General features: G+C 51.6%; 1 protein-coding gene and 1 pseudogene across 7 annotated transcripts; both read right to left on the bottom strand.

Annotated features, from left to right (window-relative positions):
• Positions 1-2,797: 2,797 nt before the first annotated feature.
• Positions 2,798-17,656, bottom strand: Mst1r (macrophage stimulating 1 receptor). Of its 7 annotated transcripts, none has more exons than XM_041677600.1 (20): positions 16,179-17,656; positions 11,815-12,003; positions 11,603-11,731; positions 11,254-11,424; positions 10,620-10,777; positions 10,121-10,286; positions 9,890-10,026; positions 9,148-9,309; positions 8,968-9,061; positions 8,596-8,808; positions 8,364-8,510; positions 8,117-8,282; positions 7,876-7,968; positions 7,587-7,793; positions 7,163-7,243; positions 6,884-7,065; positions 6,694-6,803; positions 5,869-6,034; positions 5,360-5,496; positions 2,798-3,358 (listed from the first exon to the last, which is right to left on the bottom strand). In XM_041677600.1, the coding sequence occupies exons 1-20, from the start codon at positions 17,412-17,414 to the stop codon at positions 3,100-3,102; spliced, it is 4,203 nt and encodes a 1,400-aa protein (XP_041533534.1). In that variant the 5' UTR covers positions 17,415-17,656; the 3' UTR covers positions 2,798-3,099. The 7 variants fall into 7 exon arrangements, 5 of the variants coding, with proteins under 5 accessions (XP_041533534.1, XP_041533535.1, XP_041533533.1 ...); XM_041677601.1 differs by having other exon boundaries at positions 7,587-7,766; positions 8,596-8,811; XM_041677599.1 differs by having other exon boundaries at positions 8,596-8,811.
• Positions 17,657-19,023: 1,367 nt separating this feature from the next.
• LOC121464587 lies at positions 19,024-19,123 on the bottom strand (annotated as a pseudogene).
• Positions 19,124-20,874: the final 1,751 nt, after the last annotated feature.

The following is a 20,874-nucleotide window of genomic DNA, read 5'->3' on the forward strand; positions in this document are numbered from 1 at the left end:
GACACCAATGGGCAGTCAGGAGGCTGTGAGTCATCAGCTGCTTTCTTAGTCCCAGCTGCCACCATGGCTTCCCCTGGCCTTTGTTGGCATTTGCTTGCCCCTCGGCCCCACTGGTTTGTCCCAGAAGGAGACAAGACATGTTCATTTGTTTGGAACAGAATCTCATGTTGTCCAAGCTAGTCTCGGGCTTATTATGTAGCCGAGGCTACCCTTCAGCTCTTGATCCTCTTGCCTCTGCCTCCCAAGTGCTAGGATTACAGGTGTGCACAATCATGCCTGACTGGAAAGGTTAGTAACTTGCTGTCCACAGCTCTTGGTGGGAAGGTTGGACTTCAGAGTCCTGGAAGAAAACTCTAATCATGCCATCCTAACCTGGTGGGAGGCCCAGGCCTGGCAAGGCCATTAACCTAGTTCTCCTTTCCACTAGTCAGTTACTGTACCTGAGCAATCTCCCAGCCACACTACCACACACACACATGCATGCGTGCACATACATATGCACACACATGCACTTATGCACATGTATGCACATGCACTTAAACACGCATGCTAGAAGAGAGGCAGTCCAGCCTTGCTCAGTCAAAAAGGCCATTCAGAGCCGGGCGGTGGTGGCGCACGCCTTTAATCCCAGCACTTGGGAGGCAGAGGCAGGCGGATCTCTGTAGGTTCGAGACCAGCCTGGTCTACAAGAGCTAGTTCCAGGACAGGCTCCAAAACCTCAGAGAAACCCTGTCTCGAAAAACAAAAACAAAGAAACAAACAAACAAAAAAAAAAACAACAAAAAGGCCATTCAGAAACCTCCTTAGTATGTCAAACCCATCTGGAAACCTAGAACCTCCCTATATGACCCCCTGCCCCTGCAGCTCAGGCACCAATTTGAAATCCTAAAACAGTTTCAATTCCTGACACCCTAGAATCTAGAGCCTATATGGACTTGGAACTATCAGATGGCTGAAAATGGAGCTCAGAGCCTGGGAGCTGTTGAATGTGTTGTGGGGTACAAACCAGTACCCCCAGTACCTGTTTAACTGGAGCTCCTTCCTGGATAATTCTGACCCTGGAGGCCTTTGGTCCAGGAAGTTCATGTTAATGGGCTAACTGCTGAAAGAATTTATGTTAGCCTTCAAATGAGGGTTCTCTGGCTGACGGCATATCAGCAGGACTGGTGCTAGCCTAAAGTATCACCACGTGACAGTCAGACCCCAAATTCCACATTCTAGCTAAATAGGAAACCAGCTACCCCCTTAGCTCTGCCTCTCACGCAGTTCTCTGGAACCCCTTTCTATGTTAAGTTCTCCTTCCATCCGCAGTCACCTTTCCTTTCTACCCTTTCTAGTGAACAGATGAGCCAGTGGGGAACAAGCCCTTCACATCACCCCAACTCATGGCTTAGAACTCTGGAAAGGAACAACGCAGCTGTCCTGTCTTCAACAATATAAAGCCAAGCAGTCAGTGACCAGGTCTGCAAGGCCACAACTTCCTCTGTGCCGATGCTGAGACACCAGGGATGGCGCAGGGAGTGGGTGGGCAGTTTCCTTCCACTTCCAGGACCCTCCCCTTTACACCTGCTTCCCAGCAGAAGGGTCCATTTTCACACTTTACACACATGTCCTTAGGGTCCTTTGGATCCCTAGAACCTCTTTCCAGTCCAAGATACCCAGACAGGTAGCAATATGGGTAGCAAATAGCTGGATGGCTGCTGTGCCAAGGAGACCCCATTTAGGAAAGAGCTCTGGCTCCAAATCCCGGTCCCTCGGTGACAGACCGTTTCTAAGGCGCTCACAGGAACCGAGCCTTCCCTTCTTACAGACCTAGGAGACATCCAACCAGAGAAGTGGAGGAGACCATGGCGGGTGGGCTTAGTCAAAGGAGAGATAACATTGAGATCTATATCCTAGGCCCAGGCTCCCCAGCACTCCAGTTCCTAACACCATGAGGTCCCCTCGGTATGCAGAGCATAGGGGAGAGGTAGGAGTTGAGATTAACTCCTCCTCCAGAGGAACATGCCCCTCCAGCTGCTATGCTTTATACCTGAGGGTATAAATAGCTAAGGAAGTTGGTCCTTTGAGGTTGGCTCCTTGCAAGTGTAGAGCTGATGCCTCTTTGAGAGAGCCTCCTTCTCAAGGTTGCAAATGCAATTCTGGCAAAGATGGGAGGCAGGCAAGTCTGCATACCATGACAGTGAATGTACATGTATGTATTTGTATGTGGACTACATAGGGAGCCTAGGAGGACTGCGGAGGGAGGGGCAGCTCAGTAGCTAGTTTGAGCTCTGGAAGAAACCATCTTGGCTGTTGCATGGTTAGACACTCAACCTACCCCCTTGGTTCATCCAACAGTCCACGGGGCCCTATAATTTGATCTGGGCATGTTCACAGGCCCCTTTAGAGTCACAGGGGCCTTTGCACAAAATCTCTCTCTCTCTCTCTCTCTCTCTCTCTCTCTCTCTCTCTCTCTCTCTCATTTATTTATTACATATATAGTGTTCTGCTTGCATGTATGCCTTGCAGGCAAGAAGAGGGCACCAGATCTCATTACAAGTGGTTTTGAAACACCATGTGGTTGCTGGGACTCAGGACCTCTGGCTGAGCAGCCAGTGCTCTTAACCACTCAACCATCTCTCCAGCCCTGCCCAAAATCTCTTATCTGAACTCAGCTTCTAATAGACTATCCCCTCCTGAAAGAGCTTTGGCAAAGATAACAGCTCCTGGGAGCCTTCCCTCACCTCTCTAAAGTAAACCATCCATCCCCTCTGCGTGCCTCCTTTCTTTCACAGCATATGCCATAATTTGTGCTTGAATATTCATTTATTTGTTTTAGTGGTTTATACTATGGTATCTGCATGATCACTGCTGAGTCCTCTCTGCTCAGCAGACAGGGTATAAAACAGCATTCCATAAATACATGCTACAAAAGCTTGCCCTCACCAGCTCATGCTGGAGTGAGGGGCTTAGATGGGCTGTTTCCCACCTCCAGTAGCTTCAGAAAGCTAAAGGCTGGAGGTTCAATGCCCTTTAGTTTGTCATAGCCCAGAGACAGGTTGGGGTTAGCTCAAGGCCACTTAGCAGATTCAGTCTGTGACCTTCTGAGGGCTTAGGTCAAGTGGGCAGAGGCGGCTCTGAGAGAGGCCGGGGCCTCGATGTGTCTCTGTGCTGTTGTGCTGAGGACTGTGGTTGCTCTGGAAGCACACTCACATCATCCAAGATGCTGTGACCTAAGTTCACGTAAGCTGGGGACAGCTGTACGTAGTGGTCCCCAAGCAGAGAGCTCACTACCTGCTCCACTTCCATCACGAGGGCTCTGAAGGTGGGCCGTGCTGCTGGGTCAGCCTCCCAGCATCGCAACATCACCTGGTACCTGTAAAAAGAGGGATGTCAGGTATAGGTGTACTCCTACCGGGGGGGTTCTGGGCAGCCCGATTCCCAGTGAACAAAACAGAGATGAAGATCCGTGACAGGGCCTAGAGCCCCATCTGAACAGTGCTGGCTCTTCTCATCGCTGAGATGCCTGGCAGAAGTCCAGATACCTCAGCAGAAAAGGGTTGCCGGCGACTATGCCCTGGGGCCTTATCTGTGTGATCTTGAGTGTGTTCTCTAACTTTTCTGTGCCTAGATGGCCTCTTCTGACCACACCGTTAGAGGCACAGGGTAAAAAGACACTTGCGAAATCCTCAGTACATAGTTAAGAGGCTCATGAAATAGGATCATCACACCTTTCCAGATCAGATATAAAGTGAGGATTAAGCCCTGCAGAGAGAGTTGGGCTTGGTGGCACACACCTGTAATTCCAGCAATGCTGGGAGGTGGAGGGAGAAAGATCAGGCATTCAAGAACAGCTTTAGCTACACAAGGGGTATGAGGCCAGCCTGGGCTACATAGTGAGTTCTAGGTTAGCCCAAGATACAGAGTGATAGCCTGTCTCAAAAACAAACCAACAAATAAATACATACCCAGCACAGTAAAAGATGCCTTTAACCCCAGAATTTGGAAGGTTGAAGCAGAATTAACCTGCATTTAAGGCTAGCCTGAGCTACAGAGACCCAGCCTCAAAAAAAACTGCAGCAAAAAAAAAAAAATCCAGGAAAGTTAAACGGGAACTGAAAGAGAAGCATATGGAACAGCTCCGGTGACAGCTCAGGTCCTGAGGCTCAAGTTCTGTAGATTGGCCTGCTGGATCCTAGAGCCTGCCTTATCACCATAGGGATGGCATCCTGCCTTAAATCATAGTCTCAGTGTTTCAGACTCCCCAAGGGGAATGTTGTTATGATACCCACTTTACAGATGAGCAAAACAGAGCCCAGCAAGGAAAAGGGACTCCCCCATTAGTGCCCTCTGCAGTGGGCCACTTAGACCTCCCTTTTCAGTGACTTAGAGTGTTACCTGTTGACAGCTCTTAGCTTGAGCTTTCTCTAGGCAGAAGGGAAACACATTTTCCAATCTCACATCTGCTCACCTGTGACAGTGACTAATGCCTGGGACAGAGACCTGGCCCATTGGTCTCAATTTCAGAAAACTCTGAAGGGCCAGCCCGCTCCGACAGGGCTGCACTATGCACTCCGTCCCTCTCATGATTGCATCCCAGCCACCTCCTCCCTCTGACAAGCCCTGTTTCCGCTGTCTCTCCCCAACCTACCAGCTTCATCTGTTCAGGGAGCCTGTCTTAGATCCAGGCAGGCAGTAAGGTTAATTTCTCTTACCGTAAACTGTGTGCATAAAAAAACCAAATAGTTGAAAAGTCAAGGCCAAGATGGGTGAGCCCTGAGAACTACCCTGTGTTTCTGGAACACAGCCTGGGACAGGAGTCATCAACGGTTCTACCTGTGACCTGATTTTGCCTGTTCTAAGCGTGCAGACCTGAGCACAGCCGAGGTATGCCTGCTGATTAGGGAGCCAAACCTACCCCACGGGCACTGATGACACAGCTACCGCCATCCCTTGGGAATGAAAAAAAATCTGAACTACATGCAGTGCAAAAGCCCTGCTGGAGAGATGCAGAGGGACCGGTGTGGGAGCTAACTAAACCTTGCTTTGAGGCTGAATGAGTGGAGGAGATGGAAAACAGCCCCTCTTTCCCTTTGCAGCAGTGGGGTTTGGAAAGAGATCCGGGAAACCAAACCACTGGCCTCAACCCAGACTCTGAGTTGGAATGCTGTTACCATGGCAACTGTGAGGCCCTCTCAGAGTCCTTCCTTGCATGGGGGTGGGACCAGTACACAGATAAGTAAACTAAGTCCCAGAGAGGCTCCCTTTCCTGGTCAACCAAAGGGTCAGACAAAAAGCCAGGCAGGGCTTGGTCTCTTGCCCCCTCCCGCTTCTCTGGAGCCCAGCCCTGCCCCTCTATCGCCTTTTACATACTCACAGTGAATTGGGACAATACTCAGGCTGGGGCAGGCGACGGCCCTGAGCCAGGAAGTAAGTGAGGTCGAAAGGGTCGATATGGGGGTACGGTGGAGCGCCCCGTGTGAGCAGTTCCCACAGCAACACACCAAATGACCACTGTTGGAGAAAGGTGAGGAGATTCACTCAACTATCACCCCAAATTTTGGTGGGCAGGTCCTCTACCTCTCAGGATTCTTTACTGGAAATGAAGGACCACACCTCTGCACAGAGCTCATTCCTTAATACTGTACAAATATCGTTCCTCCGTCTCCCACAACGTGACTTGAGTCCTGGACTGTTCATAAGGAACAGATGAAAGCACAGACTTCTGCCCTGGCAGATACCAGATTCTAGTTCACATCTGTCCAAGACAAAGGAGCTACGGAGTCTGTCTAACCTGGGGAGTGTCTGGACTCAGATTACGCAGAAGCAGGGCAAAATACTCTAAGGCATGGAGGTCAAGTGGACCTGGAGCGGAGGGTACCTTACCACGTCAGACTTGGTGGTGAATCTGTAGGTCTGAAGGCTCTCCAGGGCCATCCACTTGACAGGCAGGCGAGCATGGCGGTGTTGTCGGACGCTATAGTATTCCTTGTCTAGGATGTCACGGGCCAGACCAAAGTCGGCCACCTTGACTGTGAATGACTCGTCCAGCCTGAGAAGAGGGTATCACACAGAGAACTGATGCTCAGCTGGGGCTGTAGCTCAGGGGCAGACACTTGCCTAGCACTGGCTCCTGCCAGGTCTGGACCCACCGCTTCCTAGCCCTTCGAAGGACTGAAGAATCACACTGTGGGGCTGGCGAGATGGCTCAGAGGTTAAGAGCACTGGCTGCTCTTCCAAAGGTCCTGAATTCAATTCCCAGCAACTACATGGTGGCTCACAGCCATCTGTAATAAGATCTGGTGCCCTCTTTCTGCCATGCAAGCATACATGGAAGGAATGTTGTATACATAATAAATAAATAAATCTTAAAAAAAAATCACACTGTGTGGTGGCACACACCTTTAATCCCAGCACTCGGGAGGCAGAGGCAGGCAGATCTCTGTGAGTTCGAGGCCAGCCTGGTCTACAAGAGCTAGTTCCAGGACAGGCTCCAAAGCTACAGAAAAACGCTGTCTTGAAAACTCCCCCCCAAAAAATAAAATAATATAAAAAAATCACACTGTCTCTTTACCAGGTAGACAGAAAAATGCCTAGCCCTGCAGAGTGCAGAGCAAAGGGTGGACTGGGTCCTCTCCTAAGGTGGCCTTGAGCAGCTGCATAGCCTCATAACTGTCCTTTTGTTTCACCCCAGCTACTTGAGCCACTCACATGCAGTTCCTAGCAGCCAGGTCCCTGTGCACAAACTTCTGCTCTGCCAGGTACTCCATGCCGCAAGCTACCTGCAGGCCAAAGCTGATGAGGTCCTTCACTGTGGGGTTCTGTGGCACAGGGAGACTGGTGAGTACAGGCAGAGGTGGGTGCGGCCGACACCTCCCACCCCGGATGAAAGGGCACTGACCCTCTGAGGGGAGCGGATGAAACGAAGCAGGTCTCCGTGGCGCATATAGGGCAGCAGCACCCGGGGGAGGCCCTCTGGGGGTAGCACAATACCGATGAGAGCCAGAACGTTCGGGTGGTGGAGGCCTCGCATGAGCAGCCCTTCCCGCAGGAAAGCTTCTACCTCCTGCACCTCTGTGATGCCTGTGGAGTAGCGCAGGTCAGGCCAAGGGAGAGATGGAGATGGTGGGGGTTCAGCCTGAGACCACCCTTCTGCCCACCCAGCCTAGGCCTCACTTACGACTCAGTGACTTAACGGCACAGTGGATTTGGTTCTGTGCCTCATCTGTATACTCTCCATGGTAGACAACACCAAAGTGGCCTGGAAAGAGCGAGATGGTAAAGAGGGACTTCAGTGCCTGGACTCACTGCATGTCCCCTTATAACTAGCAACCTCGGAGCCCCAAACTGACCAGGGTGACATTAAAAACAAGCAGCAGCCACACAATGGTGGAACCATTTTCCATCCTCCCATGCCCACTTATCCATACCAGAAGCCACTGAAGATTAAATTCTTCAAAGATGACCACACGGAGGATCAGAAGTTAAGTAGTAGCCTCAAGGTCATACAAGTTAGTGAAGTCTACTTGAACTGTCCCTTGAGCACAGGTCAATCTCAAGACTCCTCCTCTGCCCTGCCCCACCTCCCAATCCATCCCCCACACCTTTGCCAATGACTTGGTCACTATGGATGACCACGTGTTCATGGGGAATCAGTACATCCTTGACCTCGGCCAGGAGTGTCCTGTCCAGATCCTTGAGCCGCATCGAATCTGTTCGCAGTAGTGGGATATTTGTCCCATCCCTGTTATCCGAAGATTCCTCCCAGCTCCGAGGTCTGGAAGCTATATCATCAATGTCAGAGGGTGTTGCTGGGGAGAGGGAGCGAGAGCTAGTGGGGAGGGTCAAGCCCTGGCTTCTAGCGCCTCCCACCATCTCACCAAGGCTACTTACCTCTGTAGTCAGAGCCAGAGTAGAATGTAGACAGGGACATGGCTCCGGGAGACCGGTCCAGAGATGACAGGTCATCCAAGTTGGAAGCAAGGACTGTGGAAAGACAGCCCCTGGTGGTGAGCCTTTCCAAGCTCCTGGAGACCAAGTCCCACTGAGGAAATGTGGGATACCCCCAAGTTCTGGGGATCGCAGACACTAGTTTGGAGGTACAGGCTGAATCTAGATGGGTGTAGGGGCTTACCTAGCTGCTTTTTCCGTCTCCGGGAGTTGAAGACCAGGGCAATGGCCAGTGCAGCCACGAGTATGATCAAAGCCAGCAGAGCAATTATGAGTGTACTCTGTGAGGCCCTGCCTGGGCCTGACCGAACCACTTGGCCCAGCTTGTGACACTCACCATCTACGCAGACCTGAAAGCAGATGGCAGTTTAAACCCAGACTGCAGACCCTTCAGCTTGTAGTTTCCTGGAAAGACCAGCTGTGTCACCTACCTGCAATGGGACACCATCCTTGCCAAGTTGCAGGGAAGGGGGCAGGGGGCAGACCACCATATTCCCCCGGAACTCGTGTTGGCAGATCTCACCACCCACGGTCATGTTCACACTCACGCAGTCTGCCACAGCGCCAAGCCCAATATACTGCAGAGACAGTCATGAGAATCAGCCAGAGGCTGGACTCTTGTCTCTTAACCACCACTGTCCCTACCCTACTCCTTATACCCACCTCGAATTTAACTGAATGCTCTTCAGGCTTCAGTGGGGCTAGGCCAGCTCTGGGTGGACTGGGTGGGGGCAGGAAGCGAAAACCAGGCAGTATGTAGCCAGCTCCTCCATCCCCCCAGACGCTCAGATTCCCTGTTGCCCACCCCTGACGGTTTCGGACCACATATTCTGGCAGGCGGCACTGACGCTGCTGTTCCAGAAACTGCCCTGCGCACTGCTGAGACCCACATAAAAGTAGTTAGGCAAATGGCCCACGCCTGACTGCTCCAGTCTCCTTAGCCCAGTGTGAGGTGATGCTGGACATCAGGGGACTGGTCCAGCCTCCCCCCCGCCCACCTACCCCCCCACCTCCCCCCCCACCTGCTCTACTCACGCTGTTCTGCACTGTACTTTGTCCATCATGGAATAATAGCTCTAGGCGCCATACAGAAGTCAGATGCTGGCCATGGATCATGACGTGAGAGCCACTGCGAAGGGAGAGTGTTGGGGTTAGAGGACTCAGGGAACCGACTCATTTCTTGGAGGCCAAAGTAGCCAAGGAGGTGGCACTTACCTGTAGCCACAGTTGGGGCTGATGTCCAACACAATGGGGTCCTCCTTGTAGTGAAATGTCCAGGAGCCAGGCACCTCAGCACCTCCAATCTGCAGATGAACAGGGACCCTGGCTGTGCCAGCTCCAGGAGGTGTGACACATAAGATCTGTTCCTCACTGACCCTGCAGGATGGAGGGATTGGGCACAGGGGCACCTTCTTATGATGAGAGTCTTACCTCCTCTAGGGATTAGTAACCCCTCCTACTTCCTCTGTTGGTTGTCTTCCCCACCCACCTACACTCCATGGGTCTGGAGAGAGGATGCTCCCAGTAAGACCTCCAAGAAGGCAGGGACGGAACAAGTTCCTGTACCCTTGGCTGGAGACAGTGGCCTCTGTGGTGGGCTCTCTTGTCTCTGGGTTGGAGGGGACAGCAGATCCTTCTTGAAACTGATCCCTACATTGACCATGTGACTGAGCCCTCTTCTCCACACTGGCAGTATCTAGGTACCCACCTGGTGCAGCTCCCTGGGTGGGAACAGAAGAAAGGGTCTCACAAGGAAGGGGCTGCTTGGTTGTCCCCATCAGAGATAGGGAAAGGGGGAATGCATTGTACCTGAGACTTGAGGTGACCTTAGGCAGCAGCCAGGAGGAACCTGATAGGTTCCTTCAGATATCAGTCCAACTCAGGATGCAGATACAAGTTGGAGCCTCACAGGGGCAGGGACCTGTGGCCTCCTGTGATTTTACCTGATAACACTTACTGTTCCAGCTGGCACTGAGTTCCATTGACCAGTACAGCTCGGCTGGTGCCTATAGACAGGTTCTGGCCTTCGAGTGTGAGATAAGTACCCCCAGCCCGTGGGCCAAAGTCAGGTTTTATTGATGTCAGCAGTGGTTCCTATGAGGATATGGAAATGGAACATTTCATTCCAAGTCCATCCCTCTTGTGCCTCCCACTGACCCAGGGCAAAGACAGAGCAGTGTAGACTCACCATGAAAGAGAAGCCTTCCCTAACAGAGCTGCCGTCCACCCGGAAGTGCTTGCCTGCTGGTGTGTTAGTGATGAGAAGGCTGACATTTGTAGTCCCTGCTGCCTGGGTGACCAGAGGCTCCAGCTCACACTCAAGTTCTTCCACAAACGCCTTAGGGTACTCTGGCCTGGGACATCAGAAGGATACCATGAGGTCAGGAACCCCAGAGGGCTGGCTTCATGCCTGCCACAATCATGGGGCTTATCTGCCAAAGCATGGCAGCCACACCTATGGCTTTCTCTGACAGCAGACAGAATTGGGGCGGGGGGACAGGGACTAACCTTGTCTAGTCCATAACTAAACAGACAAGTAGGGCACATGCAGGTTCAAAATGGGACAGATATCTTAGACACAAGAAGTCAATCTAGCTTGTCCCTACCCTTCACAGAACAGGGTCTCACAGATGAGGGGCTGCTTGGTCACTCTCATCAGGGATAGGGGAGGCGGGGACAGGTTATACCTATAGCTTGGAGAGTGTTTCGGCAGCAGCCGGCAGGGACTTTGGCCCACGGTGATCTGGTGTGTTCCCTCGGGTACCTCATTAGGACGCAGGTAGAAGTTGGAGCCACATAAGGTGAGCCTTGTACTGCCCCTTAGGGGTCCACTGTGAGGATAGAACTGAAGTGGAGAGAACGACCCAAGTTTTTGTGCGGGGTGGGATTCTCTCAGCGCTTCCCCCAGAGTTCTGGCCATACCCCTTGCCTATCTCACACTCCGGCTCCAGTCATTCCGGGTCACACGTTAGTCCTCATTCAGACTTCTTCCTGCCTCCCAAGTCTCCCTCTGTGCCATCCCCTCTGACAAGAATGCCCTCCTGGCCGGGCAGTGGTGGCGCACGCCTTTAATCCCAGCACTCGGGAGGCAGAGGCGGGTGGATCTCTGTGAGTTCAAGCCCAGCCTGGTCTACAAGAGCTAGTTCCAAGACAGGCTCCAAAGCAACAGAGAAACCCTGTCTCGAAAAAAAAAAAAAAAAAAAAAAAGAATGCCCTCCTGTGGGCATTTCAGAGCGCGGAAGATCATTATCAGGACTTTTTGACACCTCCCCCACTGCCCTGCTTGTCGCTTTGCCACCTGAGCCCTGGGGTATGCTGTACCTCTGTGATTTCAGGTGGACAGCGATCCTGTTGCCAGGAGGCAGGACACTCCTTCTGCCGGCCACACCTGTCCCCACACCAGCCACATCCCATGAAACGCTGTGCTTTCAGGCAACGCCAACAGGTGAGGAAATGACGGCAGCCAGGGCCCCGGATAGGAACCTTGAAGACCTTGGGGTGACAAACAGGTGGCTCAGCAATTGCTAAGAGTGGGAACTGGGCCCCATCAACCCTGCTGGTCCCTTCTAGATTAGAGAGGTAAGGTCTGCATATCAATGCCTATCTGGATTTGACGGAGAGGCTATGATACCACCACCTGAACCCCAAGTCCCAACCCCGCACACCTCACCTGGTCCCCAGAGGCAAAAAGTAGGTCATTCCCAAGGCGACTGACGTCCCGCTGAATAGGCTGCCCGCTGCTGCCCAGGGAGAAGTTGGACACGTACAGCAAGTAGCTGAACGATCTGGCTATCTCCACCTGTCATAGGTCTGCTATGAGAAGGCTAGCAAGGGCAGGGGACAGGGATGCAGGGACAGACAATGGTGGCGTGGAGGACCTACCTGTAGGATACGCCCATCTGCAGTGCCCATGTGGGCCACTGTAACATTGCCAAGGCCTGTCACATGCAGCGCGGTGACCTTCACTGATCCTAACATTCCATTGAATAGGTCCACGCGGGAGAAGCCTTCGCTGACCAGCAGAGGGAAGTAGTGGCAGCGGAAGCTGGGGCTGGAGGCCTCTACACCAGGCTGGGAAAATCCAGGCAAGAGAGAGTCAGGGCTCAGGACTGTGCACTGACTCTTTGGGGATTTTGTCAGTGATTAGCCCTAAACTGCTATCCCTCACCTTGCCTGACTAGAGAAGGCCTAGAGCCTACCCCTCACCTACTACCACCATGCTCATAGGCGCTTGGGATAGCAAGGGCAGGGAAGAAGGGAGTCTAGAAAGCCAGATCCGCTGCTGAAGGGACTCTCACCAGCTTGAGAGGAGTGAGGACAGCTCTGGCCGGCCTTTCCCTTTGCTCCCATTTCCTCTGCAATTGTTAAAAACCAGTAGATTACATTCCTGAAGCTAGTCACCAAGGTCTACTTCCTTATTTGACCAGCCACTTCCTCCTTCTGACGTTGACTACCAAGGTTCAGCTATCAAACTATTGAAGTTCAGCAACCAGAAGCCCCATTTGGCTCACCTAATTAACATGCCCAATTAAAATTAAGCACCTCATCCTAACACAGGGTCTTCCCCTTTCCCTTTATAAACCGCCATTTATCTATGTGCCAGTCTGTCTCCTCTATCCAGTGACAGTCCTTTGTTCCTCTGAGTCGAATACCTCTGCCCCCTTTCCCTTGTCCCTCATTCCCCATCCCCTTTACTACCAAATCCTAGTCCATTCTAACACAGACTTCCCCCGTTTCTCTTCTTAAAAATCACCCCTGCAAGGTCATTTGCTGTTGTTTGTCTGCCAGAGTCAGAAAGCAGGCACTTTAACTTTTCTTCCCTGCTTACTAAAGGATCTCTCTGTGAAAACAGTTGTTTAGGTGCTGTTTGTGCCGGATCCAGGGTCTGGGAGGCAGCCCCCACTGTGTGGAAGTTCCCTTCACCTACTCCCTGCCTTACCCTGCTAAGTCCAGTCTGCTGATGAATTATGGAGTCTGTAGACCCTGCTGGTCCTCCCGTCCATTCCTTTATCCAAGGCCTTACAGCCCCTCAGGATCTAAGTCAGAAGCCCTCACCCTTAACCAGTGGACTCTCACGCCCCCTGCTGGCCCTTCTCTGCCTGTGTGAGCGCTTCTTAGCAAATGTCCCTTCTGGGCTTCATGAGACTGAATTCTGAAGTTAAGTGGCTTCTCAAGACTGGCTATATGGCTCCTTTCCCTGAGATTCTATAGATCTTTAAGTTACCTAAACCTCCCTCAGGTATAAAAATAAAAAAACCAAGGCCCCATGACATGAATGTCAGATTAAACCTAAGAAGTTGGGAGATTGTGAGTTGAACCTGCTAGGTTTGCTACTCTCAAAGTGAGTTCCAGGACAGCCAGAACTGTCACACAGAGAAACCCTGTCTTGAAAAAAGAAAAACAAAAGAGAGAAGAAGTTGGAAGACATAAACCTCTCCCTTGCTCTTAGCCAGGAGGTGTAAATTCTTAGGACACAGTTGGGAATGAATGGTGCTGGAAAAGTAGGAAGCCAATGTATGCATTTAAGACTTGGGGTTAGCCTGGCGGTGGTGGCGCACACCTTTAATCCCAGCACTCGGGAGGCAGAGGCAGGCGGATCTCTGTAGGTTCGAGACCAGCCTGGTTTACAAGAGCTAGTTCCAGGACAGGCTCCAAAACCACAGAGAAACCCTGTCTCGAAAACAAAAACAAAAAAAAAGAGAGAGAGAGAGAGAGAGAGAGAGACTTGGGGTTGGAGTAGAGGAACAGGAAGGGCCAGAAGAGAGCCCTAGGTGTTCAGAACCTCCTCAGTTCACACAGAGTTAACCTATCCCTGGACCTCAGTGACAAGCAGGACTGGGGAGGGGGGAGGGGGAGGGACAAGAGCAGCAGTGTTGAGTCTAGACACCCCACCCAATCTGGGTCTCTATCCTGTTTGGGTAGGGACTGAGACTTTGTCAGCACTCCAGAAGGAAGAGGAGGGGCGTGACCCTAGCCAGAAACTTGCCAGGTGTTTTCATTGTGACTCAGGGACAGGCGGGGCTCAGGCACTAAGAGGCCCTACTCAGGTAAGAACATGGTCCTGTTTGCTCGCCTCTAGGCCGCAGGGGTCTTAGATTTGGGTCCTAAGATTGACGAAGGTCTCTAGCCCTGAAAACTTGCCTTAAGTGTCCCATTCCCCATAGCTGTTCCACACCCTACCTGAATCCACGTAGGCACAAGTCTTTAGGTCAACCAGTACACAATGTACACAGTGGCTGCTATTCCAGTGATGATGTACTTAAGTCATCAAACACTGATTCACATATCTTCAGAGATCTGGCAGACCTCCAGACGTGGAGCTGTAGGTAGGGCCCAAGACTAGTTCTCCTGGTGCCTGGCACCTCTAGCTAAATTGGGAGAGGTTTTGATTTCCCATCTAGATTTGGACAAAAGGTTCTTACTCCCAGGGTTTCTCAACCTAAATATACTCATCTGAGGAAGAAGAGCTAAAGACCCCCCCCCCCCTACTCGAAGGCTAGGAATGTTGCTCAGCAGCAGAACACTTGCCTAAGAAGTCCAAGGCCCTAGAGATGTTCAATCTCTAGTACTGGAGAAGAAAAAAGAAAAGAAATTTGCACCAGGTCTGGTGTACACTTGTAATACCAGCTTTTGAGAGGTGAAGGCTGGAAAATAATTAATTCAAGGTCAACCTGAGCTGCACGATTGATTCAAGGTCAGTTTTGGCTACACACTAAATTCTCTCTCAAAAAACCAAAAACAAGCAAAAGACTGAAGATACAACCCGTGGTAGAGGATTAGCACACTTGAGGCCCTGGATTTGGTACTTCAAGTTCTAAAAGAAAAATGAATTCCCCCTCCAACACTGCGTGTAAATTCTATACCTCCAGGGCATTAACAGAAGGTGGAAATCAATCAGACAAGAGTATCATAGTCACTGACAGGCCTGGTGTGGCATAGGCCCATAACCCTTGCTACTCCAGTGGCTGAAGCAGGAGGATTACAAGTTCAATAATTGATTGTGTTTAGAGAGTGAGTTCAAGGCCAGCCTGAGCAACTTTCGTGAGACTTGTTTCAAAATTAAAAGTATAAAAGGAGAGGAGGGCGCTGAAGACCCAGCTCAGTGGTAGAGCATTTGACTAGCAGTTCCTGGTGTGTCTAAATGGGGGGGGGCAAACAAAAAATGTCACAGCAAAGTCAGGACACTGTGTGACTGTGGCACCCAGTGCTCCATTCAACCCTTTATCTTGTCCTAATCTCTCAATAGTCTTAGGTGAGACTTTTTGAATGGTTTCGAGGAGTTAGTTTTCATTTTGTCCTCAAGCATTTTTGTCTTTATTTGATTTTACTTTTGGCCCTCAAACCCTGACTAGGCCCCAAGTTAAGGCCCTAGGTCCTCGAGGTAGCATTTTAAAAACATCCTGCTTCCTGTTTGTTTCCTCTCTTCTTCCTCCCTGATGTGATAGGTGGACTGAGAGACCCTCCTTCCTAGGGCAGGGCCTTGGCTACAGAGACAGAAAGTCCAGGCTGGACCCATTCCAACCAGCCCTTCCTACGCCTTTACTCATCCTCAATTGCTTAGAGTTTGCTTGCACAAGACCGGGGTGAGGTTTCCAGGAACCTTCTAGAGCTGAGCTGCAATTGCCTTTCCACTATGTCCCAAATTTTCCTGTAATGATCCTGTGGAGAATGGGTTAGTAAATCATAAAACATGCAGGCTCCCCAAGAAGCTCCCAGACTGCCAAGGTTCCTTGGAACCTGTTGGGGTTCTCTGGCAACCCTATCCTGCCATCTTTGGAAGGCAGAGCAACACAGTGCCTTCATAGGAAAGTGAAACTATATTGGCAAGCAGCGGCGAATCTTTGACTATGAGCAGCTGCCCATGGAGTTTTTGCCTTTGTGTATACTTTTCTCTGGGTGCCTGAGGGTGTGGGTGGTGGGCAGGTTGGAGGGGATGCCTATCATTTGACCAGGAAGTTGGAAGTTGTGCTGGCAGAGGCACTATGACGTAAGCCCCTCTTCACATAACCAGGGAAAGTACCTTAAAAATTCAGATAGCAGGAAGGGTGGCACAGCCTCATGCTGGGATGCGCTTCCAGTATGGCCTCTGTTTGTCTGCTTTCTCCCACTACCTCCAGTACTTAGGAACTGAGAAGGAGCGAATGCTTCACTCTGCCTGCCTTCTCTCTTTCAGTGACAGCAAGGAAATGGCCTGTCTTCAGCCCCACCGAGTACTCACAGGTCAGGGGCCCACTCTTTCTGCTCACCGGATTAGGACAAAGACTGGGTGGCTGGAAGAATTCGAGGCCTCTCGAGGGGCGAGGAGAAAGTGAAGAGTCACAACAGCGTTCTACGCCCTGTTCAATCAGGGCGTCCAGCTGGTGAATGGGGTAGGCGCATACAACAGAACTGGGACCCGAGCCAGAGCTACCATCCCTGACAGCCGCAAAGACCCCAAATAGCACTTCCTGGCCCTCTGAGGTGCTCAGATCCACAGCTAGAATGGCATCCACGGGAGCAGTGTGGGCTGCCCGAAGCACTGGGTAGGACTGTGTGCTCTTTGGAGCTCGCCGCCGCCGGCGTTTAGGTGCAAACTGACAATCCAAGACCAGCTCCCGGTAGTCACCCATCTCTGGCTCTACAGCATTAAGTCGGGCAAGACGAGTCTGCAGGGCGCCTGGAGGGCTTGTGACACCGGAAGGTTGCACGGTCAGAAAGTAGACAAAGTCTCCTGAGCGGAAGCTGTATACATATTCAATGAGGTAGGAGGCCAGATATTTGGGCAGCACAGATAGCGAAGGAAATCCCGGTTGAAATCCAGAAGCATCTGCCTTGAGGCGACGGATGGACACTGAGTGCGGGCTAAAGCTGGCAGCCAACTCTGGGTCCAGTGAAGATGCCACATAGAAGTAGGAAGCATGGCCCTGCCCAACCACAGTCACACGAGTGCCCCGGGGGCTAGCCACACAGTCCGGGCAGGACTCAGGCCGGTTATTTTTTGCTGAGAAGAGGCAGGCTGGTGCTGCTAAGTGCAAGGATTTCTCCCGAGGCTCAAACTCGTGGAGGAAGCACCGGCCCTGGAGGGTTGAGCCACAGCTGACCAGGGCTGGCAAACCCGGGTCTATCACCAGCACCAGTGTGTCTGTGTCGTTTGGTGGTCCGTGAAGGCCTGGACCACAGCTCGCACATGTCTGGCAGCCAGGATCTCCAATAGGGCCGGTGGTTAGGCTCTCTATATACTGCAGGTCAGGCCCAAGCACGTGCAGACGATTGCGTGTGGCCACAAACAGCGCACTCCCATCTTCACTGTCCTCGTAGGCTGCCATGGCCTGTACCTGGCCACCGGCGTGGAAGCTGGGGACCACATACTTAACATCAAAGTCCCGGGAGGCTGAGAAGGGTATTCGTGGGCACTGCCAGTCCAGGTTGGTGGACGCCGCCGGCAACCACAAAAGAAGCATTAGCAGTAGAGAGGATTGTAGTAGCGGCAGAAGCAGCCCCATTGAGACTAGGCTGGAACCTCTCGTGAACCTCAGAAGCCCAGGACTTGACCGGACCAGACTCAGGTCCGACCTGAGACCAGCATTATTCAGTAGCGGTACTGAAAGTTCCTGGGCAGCTGACCCCCTGCGCTGGTTCCTGGCAAACCCAACCTTTCCCCCTGCCCTGTGGTCTGAGGATCTGGCTGTGGACCCACGGGCAGGGCAATGGCACGACCACCTCACCTGTGGCTCCAGTTGCTTCTTGTAGCTGCCGCTGCCACAGATACTCAGATCAAAGTCGAAAGACGCTGGGCCCCGTGGGTGCGGTCGCGCTGGGGGCGGGGCTACGGGCGGAGCCCTGTTGAAGGCTCTTTCCAGCCCTGTCTGACTCTTTGACTCTTTCCAGCCCTGAGAAGTCTTTCTCCTGTATCCTCTCTTGGATGTGTATTTCTCAGTGCGCGCTCTCTCTCTCTCTCTCTCTCTCTCTCTCTCTCTCCTCTCTCTCTCTGAATGGAGTGGGCTGGGAAGGAGTATTCCTGAATCATCCTATTCTCCCACAACCCACCAGGTTAAGATGAGAACGGTGCAGGGCAATATGGCTCTTCTCTCTGCAAGGCCCTCATTCACAGGTGCACCCTCAGGCACCAGTTCTCACCACGGAGGAAGACACAGGACAGAGTGATGGGAGAGGATTCAGAAAGGAATACCACGGGACGCACCTTCTGTGGGCAGGTCCCATAATTCCATGGTGTGCCCTCTCCTGTCTGCCCAGAGTCATAAGGGTTAATGGAGTCTGGCCTGGCTGGCTGGATAATAGCCAGAGGTAACTTATGGAAGATCTAGCGCTGCTGTAGCTGTGGCCTCAGTGTGTGGAAGTGTAGAGGTGAGGGAAGGGTGAGAGTAGTAAATGACTCTCTTCCAGTCCCTGACTGCCGGGCACCTCTGCTGAGTCTTGTTTTGTGGACTCCGTCTCTGAAACAGAAGTGTAGTTCTGGTTGGTCCTTCTTCCAGAAGCCATGAGTGAGTGAAGCCCTTTCTTCTTTGCCATCTCCCTCACCTGGACCTCAGCAGCTACCCCTTGGCAAGCAGTCTTTTCTCAATACCCGGGATTATGGGGCAGGGAGAGGCATTCTTAGCCTGCCGGTGAGCCTGGGCTCCAGAGGGCTCTTCACAGGGTGGCTAGAGGCAGTTGTGAGTCCCAGGGTAGCAGAGATAAAGGGGCTGGGGAGGGAGGAGCTTAGCAGGATTCAGTGTGGCCTGGGACCCCACCCAGTACAATCCCCCGGCCGGCATTTGCTTTCTAACTGACCTTAGTGAATATTTCTTCTCCCCTTCATCCTTTCAGAGTTGGGATGGTATTACCCTAGGATGCCTTTCTAGATATACTTTTAAAACAGTATTTAAGTCAGCCGGGCGGTCGGTGGTGGCGCACGCCTTTAATCCCAACACTTGGGAGGCAGAGGCAGGAGGATCTCTGTGAGTTCAAGGCCAGCCTGGTCTACAGAGCTAGTTCCAGGACATGCTCCAAAGCAACAGAGAAACCCTGTCTCAAAAAAAACAAACAAAAAATCCAAAACAAACAAACAAAAACAGTATTTAAAGTCATCAAAACATATGGAACGCAAAAAAAAAAAATATGGAACGCTTCACAGATTGGCTTGTCCTTCCGGCTCAGGGGCCATGCTAATCTTCTCTGTAGGGTTAGGAGACCTTTCACACCCAACCTGTGTCAGAGGCAGATCATGGGTCACCAGGAGCCTGGGCTATACACAATTAGTTCATTCTCTTTCTCTATCCCCAGGGTAGGATTTCCCCTCCTTCCAGGATGAGGTTCATGAGTACCTGTTAGCTGACAGGAAATGGTAGATGGAGCAGCCACACCCAATGGAGAGAGTACTATGCCCAAGGCAACATAAAAGCTGCTCCTTTACCTAAGTGGAACTGACCCAGAAATGAATACACAACACAAACCATGGCACCCTTCCAGTGTTCTGTAGTCAACATGTCTAAAGATAGCCATGCAGATAAAAACTGAAACACCCTCCACAAAGCACCCAGACAGGGGCTCTGTGAATGTGGTCCTGCCTCCACTGGCGGGGAGGCTTCACAAGCTTGTTTAGATGGCCTTACCTAAGCCATTTGGAGGTGGGAATGGCCATTAATTGGTTCTCTGCTGCCACCATGTGGCCATGATGGTGACCCCCCCCCCCCAGGACAATGCACCACTTGGGGGTGATTTGTTTATCAGCCTTGGAATCCACAGGAGGACCCCTTTGCTACTCTTCATCCGAGGGTTCTGTAGGAACTTCAAGCAAGGTATGGGACCCTGCAGTGTTAAGTATAAGCACTTTTAAGGTAAACTCACTGGGTTTGGCCTATTGCTGGCTTAGGATTTATTTAACTACTCTGAGATCTTACTTCAAAAAGAATGCTAGCCACTTTGCCCTCCATAGGCTCAGGTCTCTCTGAACATTGCTTCCTTCTCCAACCCAGAAATCTCTTTAGTGAAACTAGGGGTTTCTCCCTAACTGCAGCTCTAAGAGACTCTCCCCGTTGTGGCTTTATCCGGACTTGCAGATTCTGCCAGTTTCACCGCAGCGCAGTTCAGTCCAGTTCTTCTCCTTGCAGATGTTGGTCCCTCTATTAGAAAACCTCCTTTATTTGCCTGCCATCTAATCCTTGACCTCCAAATAGGCAAACCCCACACTCCTAGGAACCTACTGTCCTTGTACCATGCTTATCCTGTGCCTGAGCAGAAGGGATATTGAACCAGAGAGAAGCTGAATCTCTACAGGTTTAGAGTAGCTACCAGAAGCACTTAGGGGCTAACTGCTGATCAACTAGGGATGTCTGTCTTCAAGTCACCCTGATTCCAAAGTGTTGATCTGACATCACTGATCAGGAGCAAGATGAAGAAAAGCACAAAACAGGCAGGAAAGAAACCTGGGGGATATGTGCAGCGTGTACACTGAGCCTGCTTCCAAGGGTCTTAGGGGTCTGGGAAGGTGGCCGGTTGCCATGTTAAGTCTAACACAATCTCGGATGAAACCAGTAACAAGATTATGCTGCCAATTAAGTACAGCTGTCATGGTGTCTCCTCAATGTGGTTCATGCTAATTCATACATGTTCTCTGGTGTGGTTTTAGTGGCAAAAGTAATCATGGCCCTATTTCCAGAGACTGCTTGAAGGTGGTTCTGACAGCCTGAGGACATTATCAGGCTATTCTCTTTAGTCAGCCTTTTGCCCCTCTGAGCAGTGAGATGGCTGGGTTGTAGCAGCACCAGGGGAGCTCCCCTCCCACCAGGAGCAAGTTGGAGGCCTCTTGTACTGCGCCCTGGGTTGTCCCAGGGTCTTAGGGTAGAGTGAGTGGAGCCAATCCTTTACTGCTGAGCCTAAGTGTGGAAAGTGTCCACAGGATCTCGTGTAGGACAGGCTGAGGAAGAGGGTGACTGAGGACAGCCCAACATATCAAGTGACCTA

The sequence above is a fragment of the Microtus oregoni genome, unplaced genomic scaffold (assembly GCF_018167655.1).
Source record: "Microtus oregoni isolate MIOR12 unplaced genomic scaffold, Mior012 000028F_ref0000031, whole genome shotgun sequence".
Taxonomy (NCBI): Eukaryota; Metazoa; Chordata; class Mammalia; order Rodentia; family Cricetidae; genus Microtus; species Microtus oregoni.